At 40.1% G+C, this 24173-nt stretch overlaps 1 protein-coding gene across 2 annotated transcripts in view; it reads right to left on the bottom strand.

Moving 5' to 3' along the window:
* NBAS (NBAS subunit of NRZ tethering complex) overlaps positions 1-24173 on the bottom strand; it is a 477499-nt gene that overhangs the window by 328917 nt on the left and 124409 nt on the right. For both annotated transcript variants that reach the window (XM_075201412.1, XM_075201413.1), the window contains exon 22: positions 1600-1683. In XM_075201412.1, coding sequence (XP_075057513.1) covers positions 1600-1683 — 84 coding nt within the window. The remainder of the gene's footprint in view (positions 1-1599; positions 1684-24173) is intronic.

Below are 24173 nucleotides of genomic sequence, written 5' to 3'. Positions count from 1 at the left end.
GGACAGAGCACAGGACACAGCACCACTGGACTGAGCACAGCACAGCACTTAACTGAACAGCACGAGATATAGCAGGACAGAGGACCACCTAACACACCCTCCCTCTACCCTGATCAATGCCCGAGTGAAGATGGCGGCGACTAGCGGGGAATTTATAGGATCCGAGTATCGCGAGATCCGACAACGGGATTATGAGTCAGAGCCTCAGTTTCAGATTTGAATTTGGCGCCAATACCCGGATCTGTCTCGGATCCGACTCGGATCGGCAACGTTCGGGTGGGCTCGGATTTCAGAAATCCGAGTGCGCTCATCTCTATATTATATATGGTACCAGCTGCATGGCAATAAGCCTGCGCTCGATATATCCTATATTGTATGTGGTACCAGCTGCGTGGCAATATAAACGCCCATATATGTATACAAAACAAAAAGACAGTTGTCAGCGCTTATCCTTTACACTGTGTGTCTGTGTGTGTGTCTAGCAAAATGAAAACATGAGTTATTAGTTCATATTTTGATCAAAACAGTTAAGCCTGCATCCCAGGCTTAAACAATACATTTAATCAAAGTAAGAGATACGTGTTATAACATATCAGCAGGTATTTTAATGTAAGATAAACAAGTGTTAAAAGCCATAACAAACAGATCTGACATGGAATCCAGAGGCTGCCCATCACTGATCCAGACTAATGGATGCTGTTTAGATGGCTAAAAGGCTGTCTTTGGTCAGAAAATGGCAAAAAAATATATGGTAAGGTTTTCAGGGCAATATTATTATTTGTTCAGAACTACTGTAGCATTTTTAAATTGCATCCTTGTGAATATCGGAATCACACACAAAAATGCATCTATGCAACAGGTGCCCTTTAAACGTCGTTCGTGATAAGGAATGTATTTCCAGCAGCATGCACTTGCAGGAACTGGTACTCTGAAAAACTGCAGAAGTAAAAAGAATTAAGTAAAATGCTACAACTAGGTTTGTGTTTTTAGCACAATATGCTCTATAAGGATTTTGTCACAATGAGACAAACATTAAACAATTTCACTGTGACACATAACTTAATAGCAAATGTCGTAGTGAAAGCCAATACCCTTAACACATAACGTTTCCACCTTCTGCATTAAACGCAGCGGAAGGTGGAGTCATGTGACCTTTGACTGCCGATGACAGAGGCAAAGAAAGGTGCCAGCTGCTGTAGCATTTCCTGGCGCGCTCGTCAGGTGATATTATTTGTGGAGACAATGCTGCATCCGTGATTGGGAAGTGATTGAATGCCTTTTAATAAAAAGTGTTTGGTATCCATTCCCCTGAAGCGGTGCAATCTTCTATTTATTTAATGGAGAGTCTAACGGGGTGCTCTGAAGAAAGGAAAGCAATTTAGTTCTGTAAAAGTAACAAAGGGCGATGGCGGAAGGGATGAGATTTAGCAGGAAGGCCTCTATTCTTAATGCTCACTAATGTTCCATTTCTTTCTCTGTGGCTCGGTCTCTATTAAAATGTATTAACATATTGAGTGGAAAACATGAAAACAGTCATTTAAATATGTATGAGTGTACATCTGATGTGCTGCTTTCAATTACGGTTTAAGCCGGACTTACTTGCATTGAGGTTCCTCACACCAGTCTTTGTCGCGGTGCTCCTGCTCGTTCCAAGAGGCAATCTTCAGCTCCCCCGCGTCAAAGCTAGGAGGAAAGCATGAGTAGAGATAAGGAATACAATGAGTGCTGGGGAGGCAGATTGTAGAGCCATAGTCACAAATCTATTAAACTTATAGAGGAGTTTACAGAAGCACATAATACGCGGCTCAAAGCAAGTAAGAAGGAAATTATGCTAAAAACTCAATCAAATCCAATTTGGATGTCTTTAAAAGGGACCAAAACATAAATAATTCATTCTGATATGTTATAGAGGAGGTTTATTATTTTAACACTCTTTGAATGTTAGAAAAGGTCTGTTTAGACGGATAATCATTCAGATTCCAGCGCTCACCACATGCTGCCATATTTCTGGGAATACCTGTTACACTTCCCAAGTCAATGACTTTAATCAATAAACTGCCCTTGTACAAATAATGCAATGCTCCACTACCAAGGCTTGGAGGTAGCTCAGGTGTGGTCCTGAGGTGTCACAAGCTTTCAGGGGAACAACTTGTGAGTATATACTGTGTATATAGTTTACTTCATCCAAATAAATTGGATGAAGCAAACTAAATTGATTAATATTGTTTTAACGTGCGATTGCGATTAGTATGTCACATGTAATGACACAATCGCACAGATTAATAACACACACATTTACATTCGCACTTACACTTGTAAATAATACACATTTATTAAGGTTCCAATTCACATTCATTTATTAGTAAAATATATTAGAGGTTATTATACATAGACAAAACTATAGTAAAGGTATTAATGGTTCAGGTCCTGTAAAAGGTAAAGAGTTTGGTCTCATATTAAAGCTTATTTCACCAGCATTATCCCGGTTTCGACACAGTAGCGATCGCATCTAGTGGTCGCAAGTTATGAGCAATATGAGATTAATACACAAATGTACTTTGTTTATGAGTCAATTTAAACTGGTTATTTGGCGGGAAGAGACATAGACAACAGTTGGAGTGAGTTAACCCCACCCTTGTGAAAGGATCAAATGAACTGACCTATGACCAGCAGACAACTGAAACATCGTTAACCATGGACCCATGAAGACCTCTTTTAGTGTTATCTGTGTACATAGTGACATCATCACTGTTTATGTTAATTTAAACTACATATGAGCAAGCTCCTGGGCCATTGTTAAATCTCTCTCTTCCCGACAACAAACAACATGACTGTATCAGAACTTGGGCCCAGGCGCACCTGCAAAACTGTATGTGATTGGTTTGGTTTTTATACTTTCATGTTTATTGTTATATCTTTTATGCTACAGCATGGCTTACTGTAAATCCTGCTATCTTTTGCTATTAAATCTCTTTGCGTGGGAACCACAATAATCGCTTTGGACAATGTTGATTGGTAGCGATAAAACGAACATAAAACAATACAATATGGGAGAGATCTCATGTTGCACAGAGTGAATGTACAACACACACAGTATATACATCTATTCTGATTGCTGAACTAAAATTCATCAGAAATTACTAGGAACCAGAAAAGACAGAGAGGCAGAAAATGGCCGCCTGTAACGTGTGCAGGTGACAGATTTGCTTTGACAATGTATTTGTATATGAGCTATTATTGGGATTTCTCAGCTTATTCTAAACTCTGATGTGCTTGATCATCGTTTTTTTTAGCTGGTTTCCAGTTGAACAAGATTTATGATCCTGTGAGAACGACAGGAATAAAGTAATTGCAGATTGGAGTGTTAAACATTTCATTTTCCTATCTGTAACACTCTGAACACGGGTAATGCTCTTTTAAAGGCCGCGCATGTATCTGACCTTTTACACTCATTCTAAATGATTGTTTTTCACACATGCAATTAACATTTGTTGTTACTTGACACTGCCACGGTGTTAAATCTCCGTGCTGACACAGGGATTTTTCAGTGCGCTGAATGTTAAAGAATTTACATTTAAAAGGACAACAAAACCTATGAAATATAGATGTGCAAAATTCTTGAACATCAGAATTTTCTTTTAGAACTGAAGATATTTCATGTAAAGTTGTGATCACGAGGGAAGATATTTAGCAAAACACAACCGACTTCCTGTTGGAAACTGCACTGAAGAACAGTATATCTACCACTTTTTGTTTGAAAAGGCTGATAAAGAACAGCAGCAAATGTGAATAAAATGTCAGCTCAATTCCTACCAAGGTATGGAAATTTTTCCATGTATACTTCTGAATGCTATTAGTATCTCTCGTTTATAGAAGGCTACTTGTATCCAGTAGTTCTTTAACGCACGTCTCTGCATTAATAAAACGAGGTGAAGTGCGAGTGTGCAGGTTGTCCCAAATCACACAATGATCCAACTGTATCATCTGATGCAGTGTGCGGGACCAAAATCATCATCATCGACACAATAGCCACACTCTTCATTAGAAAGTGGGCAGAATGCTGGAGAATGACCTGCTCTCCTGGGAGTCCTACCTGGAATTCGGGAGTCTCTGGGATATTCCCGGAGAGTGGGCATGTATGGACATTCTTAACCAAATGTTCCCAAATCATCAGTAATCTCATTCCCATGTCATTAACTCCTCCATTCTATAATAATATTAACCCACCCTCAGTAACTTGCCAACCTATCACTAACTCCCTCCACCAATAACCCCATTCCTCGTTATTAACGCCTCCATCGTTAAATCCTAAATATCACTGCCAATGCTTAGAGACTGAGTGTGCTGGATCAATTTACCCCATACTTGCCAACTTTCCCTGAATGTCAGGGAGACTCCCTGAAATAGGGGTGATCTCCCTCACTCCCAGAAGAGTCTGGCTTTCTCCCTGATGCTGAGCCAGTACAAGACGTGGTTGGCTTCGCCATCTGTAGGATGACAGAGTTCAGAAATTGTGTCCTATGTCCATGTATTGATGCCTATGGAGGTGGCCATTTTCATGGAGACCAAGATTCAATCAAAGACTGACAGGTAAGACAACATGACTTCAGTAATGGAGACAGAAATCTAAAAGACACTTCAGTCTCTAGAAATTCATTAGCTGCCTTTCTTTAACACATAGTTGCCTACTGTCCCGGAATGTTCGGGAGACTCCCGCATTTCTGGGAGACATAGCGGGCTCCTGGGAGAGCAGGGCAACCTCCCAGTTCTGGACCCCACAATAGATAAGTGGCCCCTCTTGTAATTGGGCAAAATTGTAACAATCGTTTAAGGGGCGGGGCCAAAATGATGCAATTCGTCAAGTCCAGCCCCCGCACGGCCACCTCCACCAGGATCTCCCTGAAGCCAACGAGGAAAAGTTGGCAAGTATGGTTTACCCTTCCAGCAAATTGAAATTTGGCTCCAGAAGGCAGAGACGTAATTATGGCGTTCAGAGTGACACCGCAGTGCTGGGAAGAGGAGGACAAATGTCCTGAATCACACAGAGCTCAGCTACCTGGAAGTTACACACTGCAGAATCTTAAATAGAGCATCTGCTCATCAACCATCTAAGGAAGACTTGGTACAACCAAAGAGCCAATTCAGAAATGTTACAATGTGGGACATAAAATAAAACAGATCCACATTAAACTGTGATGTTTTCCGCAGGAGTCAATAAAATGATAGCTGCCATTTGTCTAGTACACTTTAAAGATGAAAGCAAACATCTGATTGGGTACTAATGACAACACAATCACGAATATACAGGGTGGGTTCTGTAACACATTTATGAGCTAAACAGATGCTTTATGGAACCAGCGGAGTTTACCTGTGCAAGTCTACAAAACAGACCCAGAGGAGGACAATTTGGAAATTTTATATCCGTGAGAGACAGGAAGATTTATAGAGGAAGGGCAAACATTTGGGATGAGCTCAATAAAAGGATTTAGATTATGGCAAAAATAAACCTAAAATGAAAAAGAAGTAAAATTCCTATTGAATAGAGGTCCCCATCGCTGACACTTTGTAAAATACAATTTAAAAAAGTGCAGACAAGTGTCAAGGTTTTACCATTACACAATTCTTTATAATATGTCTTCATACTCTGCTTCTAGCCAACGGTAGAAAATGTTAAATTGCTATTAACCCCCCCAATAATAAAACTGGCTTTGTGTGCCCTGGACTTTCATAGTCTTCAGAGAAAAAAACAAGATGCACTTCTCGCCCGACAGACACCTTGAAAATGAGATGAGACTGCAGTGACCTTTAAATCACATTGCTGAAATTTATTTTTTCCTCGATGCATTTCACTGTAAGAAAGTCCTGCTCTTCCGCCAGATAAAGCCGCCTTTACTGCAGCATCGGGATCATACGGCTGTATCCTGGGACATTCACTTATATACTGGTAAACTGAGACATAGAATATACAATCTGTTATACCACAAACAAACTAAAAAAAACAAGAAAGTAGCAGTAAGTGCTTGGGCTGTATTACAGATAGGAATGAACTGTGGATAACTTTACCATATTTGCCAACTTTTAGAATATTTTCAGGGGGCTCTTTGCTGCTGGGCTAATGCATGTAAGTTACACGTGGCGTCGTTGCCACGGACCTTGGAAAGTTACAACCAACCCATCACACCAAGTCAACTGAACTTCAATAAAGAGTAATGTAAACCTCAAATGTAACAATAGGTGGGAGAAATATACAACTAAAATGCAGAGAAAATAAGGAATTTTATTATACAGTTGAAAAATCTGATTATTTTCAAGGACAAATATTTAAAACCTGGGACTGTCCCTGGATACTAGAGATAGTTGGCAACTACGCTCTAGTCCTCAGGAGGCCTGCAAGTACTCATGGAACTACCGGCAGCTACGTGGGCCGGAGATGAGAGGAGCCCATCGATGCCAGGTTACCCCCCTTATATACAGGGAGACACAGGACACTAGGACAGAAATACTACAATGGTATATCTGTCCTGTCCCACAATGCACTGGGTCTCACTGGGGCTGGAATAGTGGGTCAGTCAGTCTGGCAGCCAATCAGAATGTATAAGCCGCTCTGCGATTCTCGGTCACTGGACTGAGGAGTTTCGTTCTGTTCAAACTCTCGTCTCGTGAGAATAAGTGTCTCTCGTATTGTCCTGTGATGCAGGAGAGATGTACAGAGGGGCCGACAGCTGCTAGGTGCTATAGGTGAGAGGGGGCGGGGACACGTATGACAGGGGAGGAGCAGCACCTCCCTTGTTATGTGGCATCACATTACAATATGACACAGCTGCCAAGTGGTTCCTCTTATCTCATAGTAAATGCTACATATTCTAACACAGTGATAGGCACCAGGCGGCCCTCCAAGCCTTCACCTGCAGCCCCAGATCCTTCCTGCTTTATTGTCAGATATGTTTGTTATAGCGTGTAACACGTGTGTAAAGTACCTGCTGATATACTATTATGTGGATTAAATGTATTGTTTTACCTTATTACTGAGATTATGGGCAATGTGCGGCCCTTATGAAGGGCAGAGGGCTGCCCCATGCGGCCCCTGAAGTGTATCAGGTTGCCCACTACTGGTCTAACATGTAACTGCAGCCCATTCAGATGAGATCAATCTCGCATTGTGTCCGTTGGATCAGAAAAGACTGTGCTCCCTGCTCTGATGCAATGTCCGATACTGGCAAGGTCACAGCAAGGAGTTCACACACCATTCACTTGGATACCATTACAAATGTTATTGCTGATTGACGCTGTGCAGATGCTGCAGTGTCTCTTTATCAAGTCTGCAAGCAAAAAACCAACACAAACGTACTATAGTCAATTAGATGGCATAATGCTCAACAACCCATCAAGAATTAGATACTACATAACACAACTTAAACATCACATATATAATAATAATAATAATAATAATAATAATAATAATAATAATAATAAAAACAATAACATAACATTTATGTTACCCATAGCTGTTGGGAGAGCCAAGAACACAGGTATGCAACAACTCCATGTCATTGGTGCCGGTTGCCACAGACAGATGAGCTTGGGATAAAGCCAGTACAAGAGTGAGAGAGTGCTAGGTCATCTACAATCCTCATCGCTACAAATATCCTATGTAAGAAAATACATACACAGTATTTTTATTCTATCAAGTAACCTTAGTATGTATTCTGAGAGGACATCCACATGTTAACAGGTACTGTAGCAAGGCAGTGGCAGACTAATATGATTTATGCACGGTCCAGATATGCCGTCCACCGATTAACCTTATAAATCTTCGCTCACTTCTATGGCTTTCGCTGCTTTCGCAGCAACTGGATCGGTGCATGATCTCTGAGGAATACGGCTGCTGCTGCTGCAGAGAGCCTAATGACACAGATATGCGGTTTCAAAAGTTCCTTGCTTGCTTCCTGATCACCAGGGGTTAAAGGGCGATCTCACACACGCCTATGGAGCTTACTTGACACAGGGCGGTGGTCTTTGGGATGGGATCACTCATTGCAGTGGTTGGCCGGCCTGGTCACAAGGTTGATCGTATTCTGCAAACATTCCTCAAAACATCTGTTGTTACCATAAAGATCACTGTTTTATAAAATAGTAATATTTTCTCTAAGTAGTCTTAGGGAAATCGAATCGTCCCCTATTTCTATACATGCACCTTAGGCTGACTTTGCCTGCTGGTCCATGCAGTTCCACAACAGGCTGCTAACCATGGTTACAGATCAATTACAGGGAAAGACATTTATACCACACAGTGCATGTCATACGCAGCACTTAAACACCATAAGGGAAACAGTTTAATTTGTGCATCCATCTATCACTTCAAGGTAATACTAATCAAGAGCTGAACTAAGGAGAGAAAAAATAGGATATTGCCGATATGCAGCGCTGTATGTCACAGTTACATTACGTAAAATTACAACCTACTTGCGGAAAATAGAATTAAAGTCCTCACATCTTATATGATTTCTTCAGAGTAGGTTTAGACGCTTTGCATCTGCGAGATTAAACACAGAGGTGTTCTAGAAGCAAGGCCATCGAAGTGTGCTGCTGCAGTGAGGTATGAAGGACTGCTTTATATTTTCATTATGGGATCTAATCAACTTTTGATTATTGTGAGGTTAAGGGGCTTATCTTATTAAATCCCTCTAGAGAAACAAGTTGCTCTGATTTCCCCCCACTAATAACGTTCCCTTTGCAGGCACAGTGTGCAGGTGCAGACAGCACCTCAGATAATAACATCACACTTTATAAAGAAATACAAATACCAATATAAAAAATGCAGAAATCACTTTTTCTATCCAGAGGGCAGACACTTCACTACCCCATCGGCGTGCCGCCAAATGAAATGAGATTTGCAAAACGTAATGGGTTATTTTTAGAACCCAACTCCAACTGTAAGTAAATTACTGGATTGCATAATCTTATTCAGTTTTGTATACTAATAGATTGCCTCAGATGAGGTCTGTATACAGGTTCTCTGCTCATTGACTGGTGAGGGATCCCGGCAATCCTTTCCTATGACACTTTGCGAGCCTACAATAACAGCGGTTTGACCTGCAAACAAGTGGATGGTTTTAGTTAACCTACCTATTAAAAGACAAAACAAAAACGTCAGTTTAACAGGTATCAGAGTGTTATTTTGAAGTACTCCAGACCTTTAGTGTAAAAAAACAAAAAACAAACAAAACACAAAAAAAAAGAAGTCTATTGTGTCACAAAAGTTAGTCTATAGAGTTTTCAATAAAGTTGGGGGCTCAAGGATGCTACTTCTATACCACAGGCTGCCAGTTAGACAGCCATTGTTTTAAAGGATAGCTCTAGTTAGAAATTTTGTTTTGGTAAGTATGGTAGCTCAGTGGTTAGCACTTCTGCTTCACAGCAATGGGGTCATGAGTTCAATTCCCGACCATGCTAGGGAATTTAGACTTAATCTCCTATGGGGCACAGACTGATGTGAGTGTGTTCTCTGTACAGAGCTGCAGAATTAGTGGTGCTATATAAATAATAGATGTTGGTAATGATGATGATGAAACTAGAAGAACAGCATCCTGGGATTCCTAAAGTTTGGGAATAGTTCACCTCTGCATTCCAATGATCCTCTGGGGCTCACAGCCTGGAGTCTGAATTATTTGGGATATGGAGACTATGTCTATTGCGTCATCACGAAGGATCTTGCAAGGCGACTTAGACTCTGCTGCAAGTAGACCAAAGGATTTATCCCCAAAAAGGCTCTCCAGAAGGAGACTGCGGAGGTACCAACGTACAACACAAAACTACTAAGGGTCACAGGCCGGCACCAGTGTGCAATTGTATAAGTAGCCGAGATTGCTTAGGTGCATTTACCTGGAGTCTGAAATTAACCACTGACAATTACTTGGCATGTTCAGTCAGGCTATGGAACCTGGTACACCAGGACCTAACAGGACTGAATTTCTTTCTCCTAATGACAAACATAGGACCCCTGCGGTTCTTCAAATTAGGGAGGCGAGGGTGTCCCTAGTGAGAGATATCCAGAGTCTCACAGGGGTGCTGGGGCCAGGGCCGGTGGTAAGCAAGCTGGGGGACTACTTGGTAATTATTTTAGCTTAGTGGTGCCTTGAAAAAATTATTGAGAACCTAGAGTTGTCTCGAAGTGAGAAAGTTTGGGATCTGCTGCTCTAACCACTTACAGTAGATGACTACACTATGGCATATGTTACCATCCTAATTATCATTCTGTGTACGACTGCATCAGTGGTTTTCGGGATTCTCTATGTTTATTAAACCTGACATTGTAGGAATTTGCCCTGGATTATGATATATATTTGAGATCTTCTCGTTTTACTGGCCCTATGTCTATATGACATTTTGGTAAATTTCCTGTCATATAATTTATTTTCATTCTATACCTAGATCTTGCTTACTCATATTTGTTAAACATTCATATATCGAACGCAGTATATACAAGAAGCTTCTAAGAGGCGAATTGTTTATTTTGTTTTACTTTTTAGTAGCAAGGGTATCTTCAGGCAGCTATATTTGTAGCAAAGTTTTTTTATCTAGTGATTGTTATTGTTATTTTTATGGTTATGTTCATATCTTTATTTATTTTTAATTGCTGTTTCTTTATATATATTGTTATTTTTATTATATATATGTGTCTATATGTGCTATACATAGTTGGCACCTATAATATGCACATATTTATATATATATATATATATATTAAGAAATGGTTGAGAGGTTTTGGCTCCACCTATTATCATACAGGTTTAATTATTCGTTATTTCATCGGACATATGGCTCCAATTAAGATAATGAGGACTTTTCCCTATAAAAAGATACTGACGAGAGAGTCAGCTACATTGCTTGATAAAGTCTGCTCTGACAGACGAAACGCGTCACAAACAAACTTCCTTTCTGCTAAGTGCTGACTTTATTCTAGCCTCATTGACTGTGAGGATCATTATATTCCATGTCTCTAGAGGCGCTGTCAACATCCCGCTACAAGGAGGAACTTCTCTTCAAAACATCTGATTTCTAGTCCGGACGGATTTGCTGGTGCGCACCACACAGAAACACAGCCTGGATTCAAGAGCCGCTTATGTGGTAAGAAGGCGCATGGGGTAGCACAGTGGCCTAGTGTTTAGCACTTCTGCCTCACAGCACTGGGGTCATGAGTTTGATTCCCGACCATGGCCTTATCTGTGTGGAGTTTGTATGTTCTCCCTGTGTTTACGCGAGTTTCCTCCGGGTGCTCCGGTTTCCGCCCACACTCCAAAAACATACCGGTAGGTAAATTGGCTGCTATCAAAATTGACCCTAGTCTCTGTGTGTGTTTGTCTGTGTGTATGTTGGGGAATTTAGACTGTAAGCCCCAATGGGGAAGGGACTGATGTGAATGAGTTCTCTGTACAGCGCTGCGGAATTAGTGGCGCTATATAAATAACTGATGATTATGATGATGATGTGATATATGTCTGTTTCCCTCGAGGTGGGTAAGCATTTCATGTCTGACACTACATCGCTGGCTAAATGGATACACTAGCCGCTGTTGTGGATATAAAGGCAAGTACTATTTTTCATGCTTGTAACACGGCAGAAATGTCATCTGAATGAAGTGATTTATACTGCTAGCCAGAGACTTACTCTATATATTTAAGTACTACTTGAATCAAGTGACCTCTATCGTCAGTCACAGATATACCTAACCTGTGGAGCAATTTGGATTCTCTGACTCTATAGGAGTACTCATTGGACACTGTCTATCTATAGGTTTCTACTGGTCTTTGGAAAAGTCATATATGTGATTACAAACGATAACTTGGATATCCCATAAGATTGATTCTAATTATGTGAATAATATATGTTTATATGCAGTAAAATATATAGTTTTATTAAGAGATCTGTGGTTTCTTTATAATTTTAATTATTGCATATATAGTTTATCTATAAATTTATGGGCATCTTCTGCGCAAGTCTGCTTTTTCTAAATTCCTTGTATGCCAATCAGAGGGTTTGCACTACATCTATCGAGTTGCTGCATTTGATGCCTAGTATTTATAAGTTGTTTAATAACCTATAAGCGCCGGAGACTGCAGAGTATATTCGTTGTTAAATATTCTGTCAGGTTCTGAGGGTTCTTCTGGGGCTTTTAGTGATACTTATATTCATGTTTATCTTTGAGAACACCAGGCAGCCATTGGTTTTAAGGCAATATTTATTCTGTGCCAATTGTTTGATTTTTGCTACTATACCTAATAATGTAATACTTCTAATTTCCTTTGTGCTGGGCATTATTGTGAGCGTTTTCTCTGTCTTTTTTATTGTTGTGTACTAAACACTGGATCTGTCCAAAAAGGCCACCAAAAAGTGGCGCCAGACTGGAAAGCAAACCACATGTGGCCCTCTGAGCCTGTACCTGAGGCCCCCAACTCCATCCTGCTTTGTCGTCAGTGTTTGTTATAGCGTGTAACACGTGTGTAAAACGCCTGCCGATATGTTATTACAGATAGGTGTCTCTTTCTTTGATGAAATGTATTGTTTTAACTAGATTATGGGTAATGTGCGCCCATTTTGAAAGTTAGAGGGCTGCCCATGTGGCCCCCAAAGTGTATCAGGCCGTATATCACTGGTTTACACCAAGTAGGACCAGCCATAAAGACTAAAAGCTAGATTTACTAAGCTGCGGGTTTGAAAAAGTGGGGATGTTGCCTATAGCAACCAATCAGATTCTAGCTGTCATTTTGTAGAAAGTACTAAATAAGTGAAAGCTAGAATCTGATTGGTTGCTATAGGCAACATGCCCACTTTTTCAAACCCGCAGCTTAGTAAATCTAGCCCTAAGTGACAAAAGCTGTGACACGTGGGGGCTTTATATCACAGGTCAACAGTCGTCTTAAATTAGCGTCTTCTGACTCAACTCTCTACCTAGCCATACAACCACATAAAGTAACGGCTTGTCAACAGATAGACCAAAGGTTCAATCCCTAGAAGACGCCTATAACCAAAGTAATCAAAATGCCCTCCCCTACATCAACAATACAGAAACATTTGCCAGTATGTAAAAACTAGCTGTCTTTGTGAGATTACTAGGTCCTAGCAAACTGATAGGATAAATAATGGTTCACTCCACAAAATGGCTGCAGCCACTGTGTGTGAGGTAAAATACACTTTAAAATGGCTGACTATTAGCTGGAGCAAAACAGCCTAACAACAACTATTTTGGGCCACTACTGGAGTTATATTGATGAGGATATGTATTTTACTATAACTTTATTTTCAATGACTATTTATTTACAATAGCCACACGGATGTCATGCTGATTCCACCATATTATCCCGCTTGCCTCTATTTACATCAAACATTTCTGAAGGCGACTGAGCCGTTGCTGTACTCTCAGTGGTAGCGGAACAGTGATCACAGTGCGACTTATTACAACTAATGACATCCACTGGTTATGTGAAGTGACTTGTATTAAATAGCAAGTGTGAGTGTGTTTTGTCACAGGACGCCTCTTGAGAAGAAAGGACCTAATAAAAGAAATATTACAAAGTGACCCGCGCTGCAGCGAAGATGTAACAAGGGTGATAGATCTCGCACAAATCACCCTTTCATGAAGAAACATCAAAGTCCTCCCAGAGCCGGCTAGATAATGAAGCCCATCGTATTCTGATTTAAGAGACAAGGAGCAACACGCTTCTAATCTCATTTCAGAATTTAAAAGCTAGCTTGAAACAACTGCAGGCAAAAGAAGTATGTGTTTTAATTAGAGCCATTCTGGAAACAGAAAGATTTATTATTGCCACGTAGCAAAATCATCTTAGAAAATGACAAATGTGTGTTTGCTTTGGAGACAAGGGACACAATGTTGTGAAGATTTGAGTTATATATGCGATATCTTAGAATATAACCATTTAACTGTGGTTCATTGCTTCACCGATGAAAGGAAAAAAAATCACAAATACAGCCTCAAAAATTACCTTAAAACAAGAGAGAACTCACAGGATATCAGGGCGGAATTTAGTAGGAAGTCTAAGGCTTAACAGTAGCTAACCTAACTCTCCATCTCCAGGTCAGGCTTGTCTCAGAGTTTTGTCTGTGGTCAGTGAAGGACATATGTCTATCACCACCTCCTGTCTAGGGGCAGACCTTTTAATTTAAACCAAAATGCCCATGTGCATATTGCCCTGCGGTTTATGGTTTTGTTGCTGTAATCATTCACGGACTCAGATAGTTTTCTAGTTAATATAAAGGGGAGCCCTGCTCTCTACTTAGTGTACCCTAATGAAGCACCTTAGTGCCTCCTATCCCCCAACCTCAAAACATCTCTCACTGTTACCGGTTGGGAGCTCTTGTCGCATAGAGAGAACAGAAAGCTTTGAGCACCGAACTAATGACTGCGTCAAAGTTCCCAAACTGCTGGGATTGGGCAACAAAGTGAATTTGCCACAGCCAATCAGCTGCCACATTCCCTCCACTACTCCAGTTTGCTACTGGCACTGTTTAAAAAAAAAGTGCGCTGGGGTCCAAAAGTGGACAATCCCTTAAAAATATTGCCTATCCAAATTGTGCATTTTACCCCCATTTTTGTATTTTGTTAATTTGAGGGGGAGGAAAACTGTCATCTTCTAAAGTAATCTCACAAAATGCTCTTTAGCCATTAAAAAGTCTGGAAGGTGATGTATACCACAGTATGACCTTTGTTATATCATCACTTCCAGCTGACAGTCTATATTCTCTACCACACTCACACACCATGGTCAATTCATCAGCAAACAAATAACCTATCAGTATGTTACTGGAGCATGGGAGGAAACTGGAGCAACCCCACAAGAACATACATACACAGATAGTGACCTCTGGCTAGAACCCCCCGCCCCAGCTCTGTGAGGTGACAATGCTAACCACTGCACCACACTGCTCTCTAAAATATAAATTAAAAGAGCAAACAACTGGCTTAATGTAAAAGCTTGGCACTTATTTAAAAAATGCCTTTTAATACTCTGCTCTGTTTTTAGTTAACGGTCTAAACAAATAGACACTTGTTTGTGATAGGTCAAGGGTAATCACATTGGCTCTAGGTGGTGTATTGATCTCTTTACAGATTGCATTGTCTGTATATACGGACATGAAATTGTGGACAGACCCTGGATGGAGCCGGCAGCTTTGCTGGACAGTACGGCGATTAAAGTCAATACCGTGAACAGCTCTTTCTTACATACATTAGCAGTTACAGGACGCGTCTGGCCCTTCAGTCGTTAACCAACCAAACACAAGTGAAAGAGAACAACCAGGTTTTCTCTTTCTGCTGTTGTGCATGTTGTTGCTAGCAGCAGATTGGAATGGAAAGTCACATCTGCTGCAAAACCACAGCAGGGGAAGAGAATGATGGTAGGTGAATAACCAGGGACAGATCATACAGCTGGATGTGCTCAGAGGAACGAATTATATTTTACCACGTGCATCCAGATCATGCTCACCACAGATAGCAATAGCATGGAGCACTCCTAGAGGCCATACGGAGTACTGCGGTCACCCAACAAAATATACATATGTTTATTAATACGTCTTTATTCTGATAGGAGTTTTACATCACTGTAGACAGACACTGTGTCAATATAAGAACAGAAGCTGTAGTGTGCCTTAGAGCATACACACAGTAAAATAAATACATTCGGTACACAGATAACTATTATTCTACAGTATGAAATAGAGACAAATGGCACCAGTAATACTATGGGCCTCAGTCAGAGTTGCCCACATTTTGCGCCCTGGAGCAGAACTGTAAGAATTGTGTGGCAAATAAAGCAGATTTATGTGTTTACATTGAGCCACACATATCTCAGGATACGTCCAACAGAACACACAAGTATTTCTGATTACGGCATACAAATATGTATACTTACCCCTGCAGTGGGGTAGAGAGGCAGTTTGACAGCATTAGTAATAAATGTTTAAGTCACATTACCCCATTGGCTCACAATATAATGTAATAAATGAATAATGTCATACACACAATAGAGAAAAGGTCTTGACAGTGTTCTTAATAAACGTGAAAGTCACATTTAGCATATAAAACACAAACCCCTCCACATTCCTTGTTTGTCTCTTTATAGAGGCAATAGGATTCCTCTTTCCTGCAGTAGTCCAAATGGAAATCACAAATAAGAAATCCAAATAGTAGGGCAGGACATGACAAGGAAAAGTCGCGATGCAAATGAAGTACTGTCAGCTGTATCTATATACCAGGCCTTCAGCTCCTGCAAATAATACTCCTCCTTACAAGCAGCCAAGTCTTATTCACACAAACGTAGGTACATCCAATCCTAAATGGGGACCTATGTATATCCATACAGCGTAAGAAAAGACACGAACAACTGTGACATGCATAGATTAATACACACACACACATTATATATAATATATATATATATATATATATATATATATATACATACATATATATACACACACATATATATACACACACACACACACACACATATTATATATATATATATATATATATATATATATACATACATACACACATATACATACACACACACATATATATATATATATATATATATATATATATATCTATATATATCTATATATATATACACACACACAAGTTAACCCGTGCATGATACTCATGCATTCTAGTCAAATCAAGCTACTTAAGGTGTTAAAAAGGTTCTTGTCATGCATAGCCCAGGCCTCGACCACCAACCACTCCCCACTGTCACTTCTCCTTCAAGAAATATATATATATATTTTTTTTAAATCTTTATAAACACTTTTGACAATTAACAATTTTAAATTAACAAATTAAAAACATCTTAGTATACCAAATTTCAGCCCTTTCTGAATTTTTTTTTACACACACACTAAGAATTTAGTAGGTCAGTGTATAACTTCGCCCAGCAGGTGGCGCTGCAGCTTGGTTTATTTTTTTCCACACACACACAGACAGACTAACACACGCCACTAGACATTTATATCATAGATAGATAGATAGATAGATATATATATATATATATATATATATTTGTAAAATATATACAGGGTCCTGTCACTAGGAGTCCAGGACAATTGGCACTTACATCTTCTGTGCAGAGCTAGTATCTAGTCCAACCGGCAGGAAGCAATCTAAGAGCACTTAGCTTAGTAGTAAATGCAACATTTGCTGGATTATGCCAATAACTAAAGGAAAACAATAATGGAGACAATATAATGGTAACGCAGTCTCAATATTATTGGTTCTTGCAGCTCTATCAATCCATCATCTCCATTGTGTCCCAAGAAAAACTCAAATCCTTTTGAAGTAACCTTTTTGTAGCCAGTTCATTTAAGGTTGCTGTTATTTTGTGGTTTAGCATAACTTGGATGTGAACATGAGTTTTAATTAGTCTGTCATAATTAACAAAATAAGGCAAGCAGAAAAACTGTATCATAAATCTTTATCAGACGTACAGTAAAAGCAGAAAGTGGGCGAGCATGACGAGGGATGTTGTAGAATGAAACCGTAGTCACATAAATGTAAATAGAATACAGCCTACCATGGGGTAAGTGTCACTGGCACACCATGGAGGCAGCCATTTTATGAACTGAACCAAAATTCTAGAGCGCGCAGACTCTGGCGTTCATCAACGCCAGAATTCTGACAAAACATATAGGTTTAAAGAGCAAGATGTCAGCATTTGGTGAGGAGCAAACATTAGCACCATATATTAATGAGAGTAAACCGAGCTGTATTTAATGAGAAAGGGAACATTTTCTTGAATGAAGGAGGTGGTTCTACAGTGGTAGAGGTGAAACTGTCAGACGACTATACATTTTTGTCCCTTTTCAGATGTTTCCACCTCTCCCTGCACCTCTAGGTTGTGGAGATGTCTCCTGGGAGCGGAGAGCAGACATAAACCACAATGTGCGCTGTGTGGACCATCTAGAAGCACTGGTGATAAACCAAGGCGTCGTGTTGTGCATCCTGTGCTGTTTTGTAAATCTAGTTCCTAGTGAATTGATTGGGCAATAATTCTCATTTCTTCTTGTAAAACTGATCAACTTGGGGCAGGTCAGCTGAAGAGCGACAATGGACAGTTTGAGGCCTTGTCACAGATTTCTGCCACATCTACTTGCTGTGAGCTTTGTCCCTTTCGATAGACAAAGTTCCTCCCAGTTTGGTAGACAGTATCAGGTATTTGTACAGGATCTGTCTGTAATGTGCACCGTTCATCTTCCTATCAATCCTGACAAGACTGCCAATCCCTGCCACTGAACAGCACACGCCATGGCACGATACTACCACAGTGAAGATGACGTTAGGGTTTGATATGTGACATATGTATCGCTTACTGTTCTGGTCAGAAAGTTCCACTTTATTCTCATCAGACCACACGGCCTCTTGTCACATCACTGTGTTGTCTAGATGGCATTTCACACATCCACAGATATGGAGATTCTTCAGCCAGGCCGTCTCCCTTTTATATGGACCCATGTATATTATCTTGCCCTGCAGCCACAGCCTTCTGTCTACTCTCTCAATACCTCTGTGATAGGTGCCCTACACTAAGCAGCGTGGCTGTAGTTACTACATCTTCCACTTCAGTACAATGGACATCACTGAGCATCGAGGAATGTTCTAGACCTTTGTAACAGTTCTTGTGTCTGTTGTAATCATAAGTCTTATGTGAACGGAACACTCTCCTCTTCTTCACTGGACAGGAAAGACTAACCTCAAATATGTTGACAGTCTCAAAATTGTGATCGCTGTTTTACAGTTACAGTTGGGGGGTTTGTTTCCCACCGTTTATTTTCTTGGATATTCGTTGTGTCTTATTCCCGGTTTGTTTTTTTAAATGCAAAAATTTTTCAGTTAATGAAATATCATAAAAAATTAAAAACTTCATAAAATTTGGTGTGTATCTTATTTTAAACAAGCCTTGATACAATCAAAGAGATTAACAATTTATCATTACCTTAGGAAGTGTGAGGAGAGGGTTGGGGTGAGAGGAGAGTGGAGGGGGCATGGAAAAAGGATCACAGGGGAGGAGACAGGATGCAGGGCTCAGAGAAGGGTATCAGAACCACTGACATCACCCTCCCCCACCCAAAATATGTGCCTGGCCAAAGGACACCATAGGATGGAACGAGACCAAATTGGGTGAAGGTAGAGGAAGGGAGGTGGATTGACCACTTACCAGAGACGCTGAAGGTGAGGTACAGCTTCACCATGCTGCCTCTATGCCCTATAAAAATGCCTGTACTGATCTGATGCTCTCACAGGCTCCGCCACGCTCCACCCAGTAAATCAGATTTCAGCATTTTTGTTTTTAACCAAAACAGAAAAAGCATCAGTTGAATTTCAGCACTTACAACAGGATTTTCTGAAGGGAACTTTACAGCCAACAGTGTAACTAATTACTAAATGTCCTTACAATCAATGTGACCTTTTCACCAGGAAAGCACAGTGGCTGATTATACAAAACGTAACATGTAACCTTATGGCTCGAAAATCATTTACATATTATACTGTGATTGGATCACTTACAAATAACTTATGGTATAAATTTATTTAATGTAAATAGCGCAGGGCACTTATTTATATAATTGCAAATGTACTTATTTTTGAGATTGTGGGTATGTTGGTAAAAGTGGCATCTTTATTTCTGAGACCAGGGGAAGAAATTAATTTGTTGTATCTTTGCTAGTGGAAATGCATGATTTCTGAGGTACATATCTGATACAATAAGCCTTTGTGGAGGAAGTCTTTTGTGTATCGTGATATGGGAAAATGACTTGTTTGGGGTTTGTACCTTTCTTTGGGAATGTGTATTCTGCGACTGTCTAAAGAAAGGACCAATGTTAATCTCATGTAAATTAGACCTTTTGATGTGTAAGTATTTAGCACCTGAAGGCACAGGGAAGTTTAATTAGACTGCTATAAGATTTCCTGTGTCCAAAATAAGATGCAGGAAATCACAGCAAGATTTGGGATATCACAGATAAATATTGTTAGCTTTGCATTGCATGTAAATCCATGTTTGGATAAACAAATTGCATCCTGATTCTAAAAATAGCTCAGAACTCATTGGGCTGGCTTACCCTTAGAGGCTGTGTTCAAATCTGTAAAAAAAAGCACTGTTTTGTATTGAAAATTGTTCTTCTCGTTACATCTGACCTGCTCCCGGTACCTTCAACCAGGGTGAGCAAATAAACATCACTTGCTTCAAAGACCTGCTTGAAAATTTCTCTATTCCTGTGACCTATAGATTAGACCCAAAATCTAATCCGTTCCCGGCTGTTTCTGAGGTTTGGACCCAGCATCCAGTACCACCGCTCTGCCCGCTACCCAGCAGCTCTGGCCAGTGTGCTAGGCCAGGGGGGATCCATCCACAGCAACCCTGATCTATAGGAAGAAGTCAGGAGAACCAGCCCAGATACACCAGTAACGGGGTACACTCACAGCGTGTTATCCAGAAGAGACCCGGTTCTGGATGTTCGTAAAGGAGTACAGTGGTAGCAGCATTTGTAAGCCCTTCCTACTGCGGCAAGAGGGCGCATTTGGGATAAGGAAAGGGAACGGTGGCAAAGTAAGCCCAGCCGGTTTCCAGCAACAACAGACAGGGTGGCATACGTGGTCCATCTTGTCATATACATCATCATATATCTCTCATATTCATATATATATATATATATACATATATATATATATATATATATTATGTATAAGTATAGCTATATATCTGCATAGCTATATATCTGTATATATATCTATGTATATCTATATCAGATAAAGTAACAGTTTCTTTTGCATTGTCACAATCCTATATGCCGGTCTTCAGCATAAAAGAAATTTAACGCTAATGAAAGAGGCTTTTATTTTGTGCTTCACTTGTACTTTGCGAGTGTACAGCTGCAATAACAGAAGTGACTGTGATCATTACTATTCTGAGAAACAATTAATTCTCAATTGTCATGCAAATTTGCTGAGTATATTGCAACCACCATTGCCTTTAACGATCTGTACTTAATAAAGACACATCTGGTTGCTGCGGTAACAGAACACAGGGATATTGAGGCACTTATATCCGTACGCCGAGTGATATTCCCTCTTTGTCTGTCACTGTACAGAGTTTATACAGTGAGCTGCAGTGAAAAATCAATAGCTATGAACATTAATCTAAAGATACAATGCAACTTTTCATTATATTTTCAAATGTTAATTAGTATTAGTATTTAAAACACCTTTCAAATATAATATTTTATTCTATGTTGTCTCAGCATTGTCCTCTCTCTCTAGACGAAGTTCTCACGACCAGAGCCATCTCTACCCTTTGTCTCACATCTACACCTCCTTTGTCTACCTCATCTGTACTTGTTTTGTTTTTATGTGCGATTGTATTTTGCATGACTTATAGCTCTGACTGTCCGGCGCTGCAGTTTTGTGGCGACTTACAAATAAACAATGACGGTGTTTACCAATTTCTGACATAGGATACCAACTTCTCTTACAAGTCTCATTCTGGTACTTCTTTCCTATTGTTATTGCCATTTAGACCAGGCACACAACAATTACAGAATGTATGCCATGTTCTGGAATGTAAAGACAACAGGAACATAAGTGTCATGTAAGAATGATGGTACAGTGTTAGGCAAGTGGCACACAGGGGCTTGGCAGGGCCGGATTTACCGCTAGGCAACCTAGGCAACTGGCTAGGGCCCAGCGGTGAGCGGGGTAGGTAAGGTGGAGGGGCGCTCCCCTCCGCCTGCCATCCCCCTCAATCTGCCGGCATAATAAATAAAATTGCGTCCAGAAACAGATTTAAAAAAAAAACCAAAAAACAAGACACGTGATTGTGCAGCGGTGGTAGTAGAGAGGAGGAGAGACTGCCGGGAGCCGCCACGCGATCACATGACCTGTTTTTTTTTTTAATCTGTTTCCGGCCACAGTGAAGACTAACCAAGCAGCAGCGCGCCGGAGAAGAAAGAAGACAGGAAGACAAGAAGACCAGAAAAGAGGAATACAAAAGAGAAAAAGGCAATAGAAAGGTAAGTAAAACAACGGAGGCAGAGAGGTGGTGACTGTGATGAAGGGGCACAGAGGTTATGTGAAGGGGCACATGTGATATTGTGAAGGAGCAAAAGTGATAATGAAGGGGCACAGTATGATGAGAGGGACAAAAGTGACTAGAGCACATACTTGGATTTATGCATATTATTTCTGCCAACAACTTAATAAGTATTTGTGCCCTGACTTAAATAATTCTTAAGTTGTTTTGACCCAACTACTTAAAAAATGTGACTGCTTGGTAATTATTTAGAGGTTCCTTTTTCTGTAGGAGGGTGGCCTAGTTCTTTTCACATGTAGGCATTTACCCTCCCTAGTTGTCTGCACATCACAGCCAGGATAACCACTGAGATCCTGGCACACGGATGCCGCCAGCGTTTCTCTGCCCTATAATGCTAAGTATTCTGGGCTTCCACCACCGAAATGCCCAGCAAGTGTCGATGTGACGTCACATCAGTCTACATGTACACGGATGTGTGGAAACTGTAACAAGATCATTTTGCACTGGCTGATGGGCAAATTGTGGGTATTTCAGTTCTAGTTCTGTGATAACATTTGCTATCCTGAAATCTGTAAAACCAAGTTTTTGCTTTAGCAAAACATGATAATTAAATGAGATGGTATGGGTGTGAGTGTATATGATGAACACATACTGGATTGTGAGCACATGTGTGCGCTTAGCCATAACAGTAGATTCTCACATTAGAGATGTCCTGCGACTTTGTAAACTACCTGACGCACTGTGGGATGTCGGGTTTTCTGGAGAAGAAAAATTTCTGGGAGTGTAGTGCCTATAATAAGCTACATTGCATTTAAAAATGACCCCTATCTTTCCTTACACCATCCTTATAACATTGTTAGCAGGGCTCCTCACGGTGACTGTAAGACAAGCTCGATAACATGGATCCCGTACTTGTAAAGAATTTTGATGCTGTAACTCTAAGAAATATCCCTAAAAAATACTGACTGTTTGCTATAAAACTTTATTTGTACTTAATTGCAATGCACAAAGCTGTTCATTGCACTGCTGTGTAACATTATACATATGACCGGCTCTCTCACAATCTACATATTACATCATGAAAGGAGAAAAGCTGGTGGCACCCACAAAGCAGATATAAGTACTCTATTTAACATCAACAATACCCAACCCCATCCCCACCCCCAATGGCACATTAACTTCCATTAACTGTTTTATTTGACAAAAGTGCAGTATTGGTGGTTCCAAATTATCCTTTTTTTTTTTTTTTAAAGTGTCTGAATAAAAACAAAACATGTATAAAAAACTAAAGCCGGCTAAAATATCCACACATTCATTTCTGTTTCATCCTTTACATGGCTCCAGGTAATTATCCCGACATCAATATTTCTCTGAAATAGAAAACGTCTGAATGGTATCTCATCTAGTATATAATCAAGAGGAGAAAACGTATTTTACCAGGAACAGGAAACTTACAGACTAAGTGGGAATGTACTTAAAAAAGAAACAGGTCATTGAAAGGGATGACAAGAATACAGCCAGGCAAGAAATGTGTTTGGCAGCAATGGGCAATTGATGTGGTACAGACGCATATAATGACTAGAACACACAGTTATACCTGGGTCACACAGGCTGCTAAATGTCATTTTCGTTATAAACAAAAACAATTCTGAAATGGTTTGTATGGTTTTTTAAATTCACTGCAATTAACATAATAGCGCACACAATGTGACTTTCTCCTTGAAGGAAATTTTTTTGGGGGGGATTACAGGTTTAAATGTGCCTCATATGGATACAATTTCTGAACTCCATGACATATTCAGCTTTTTGACATTTGCATTTACATACCAGTGTCTACATAACTTGATGGAAGTAGGCAAATAAAAAATAATTGGCCCCCAAGATGTAAAATAACTTATCTTTTTTATCATCAATAGTTTTTGTTGAAGTTTTAACAAATATGTGGGGTACAGAAAGCATAAAAAAGGGGGAGGGGCGGGTGGGAGAAAATGCGAGGAAGGGGAGATATAGTGGGACAAGAACATAATATACCGTTAAAGATTAACACATGGCATACAAATTCAAACAAGAATAGTA

Source organism: Mixophyes fleayi, chromosome 3 (assembly GCF_038048845.1).
Source record: "Mixophyes fleayi isolate aMixFle1 chromosome 3, aMixFle1.hap1, whole genome shotgun sequence".
In the NCBI taxonomy this organism is placed as follows: domain Eukaryota; kingdom Metazoa; phylum Chordata; class Amphibia; order Anura; family Limnodynastidae; genus Mixophyes; species Mixophyes fleayi.
Note: the sequence above shows the minus strand (reverse complement) of the source record. Positions and strands in the feature narration are given on the sequence as shown.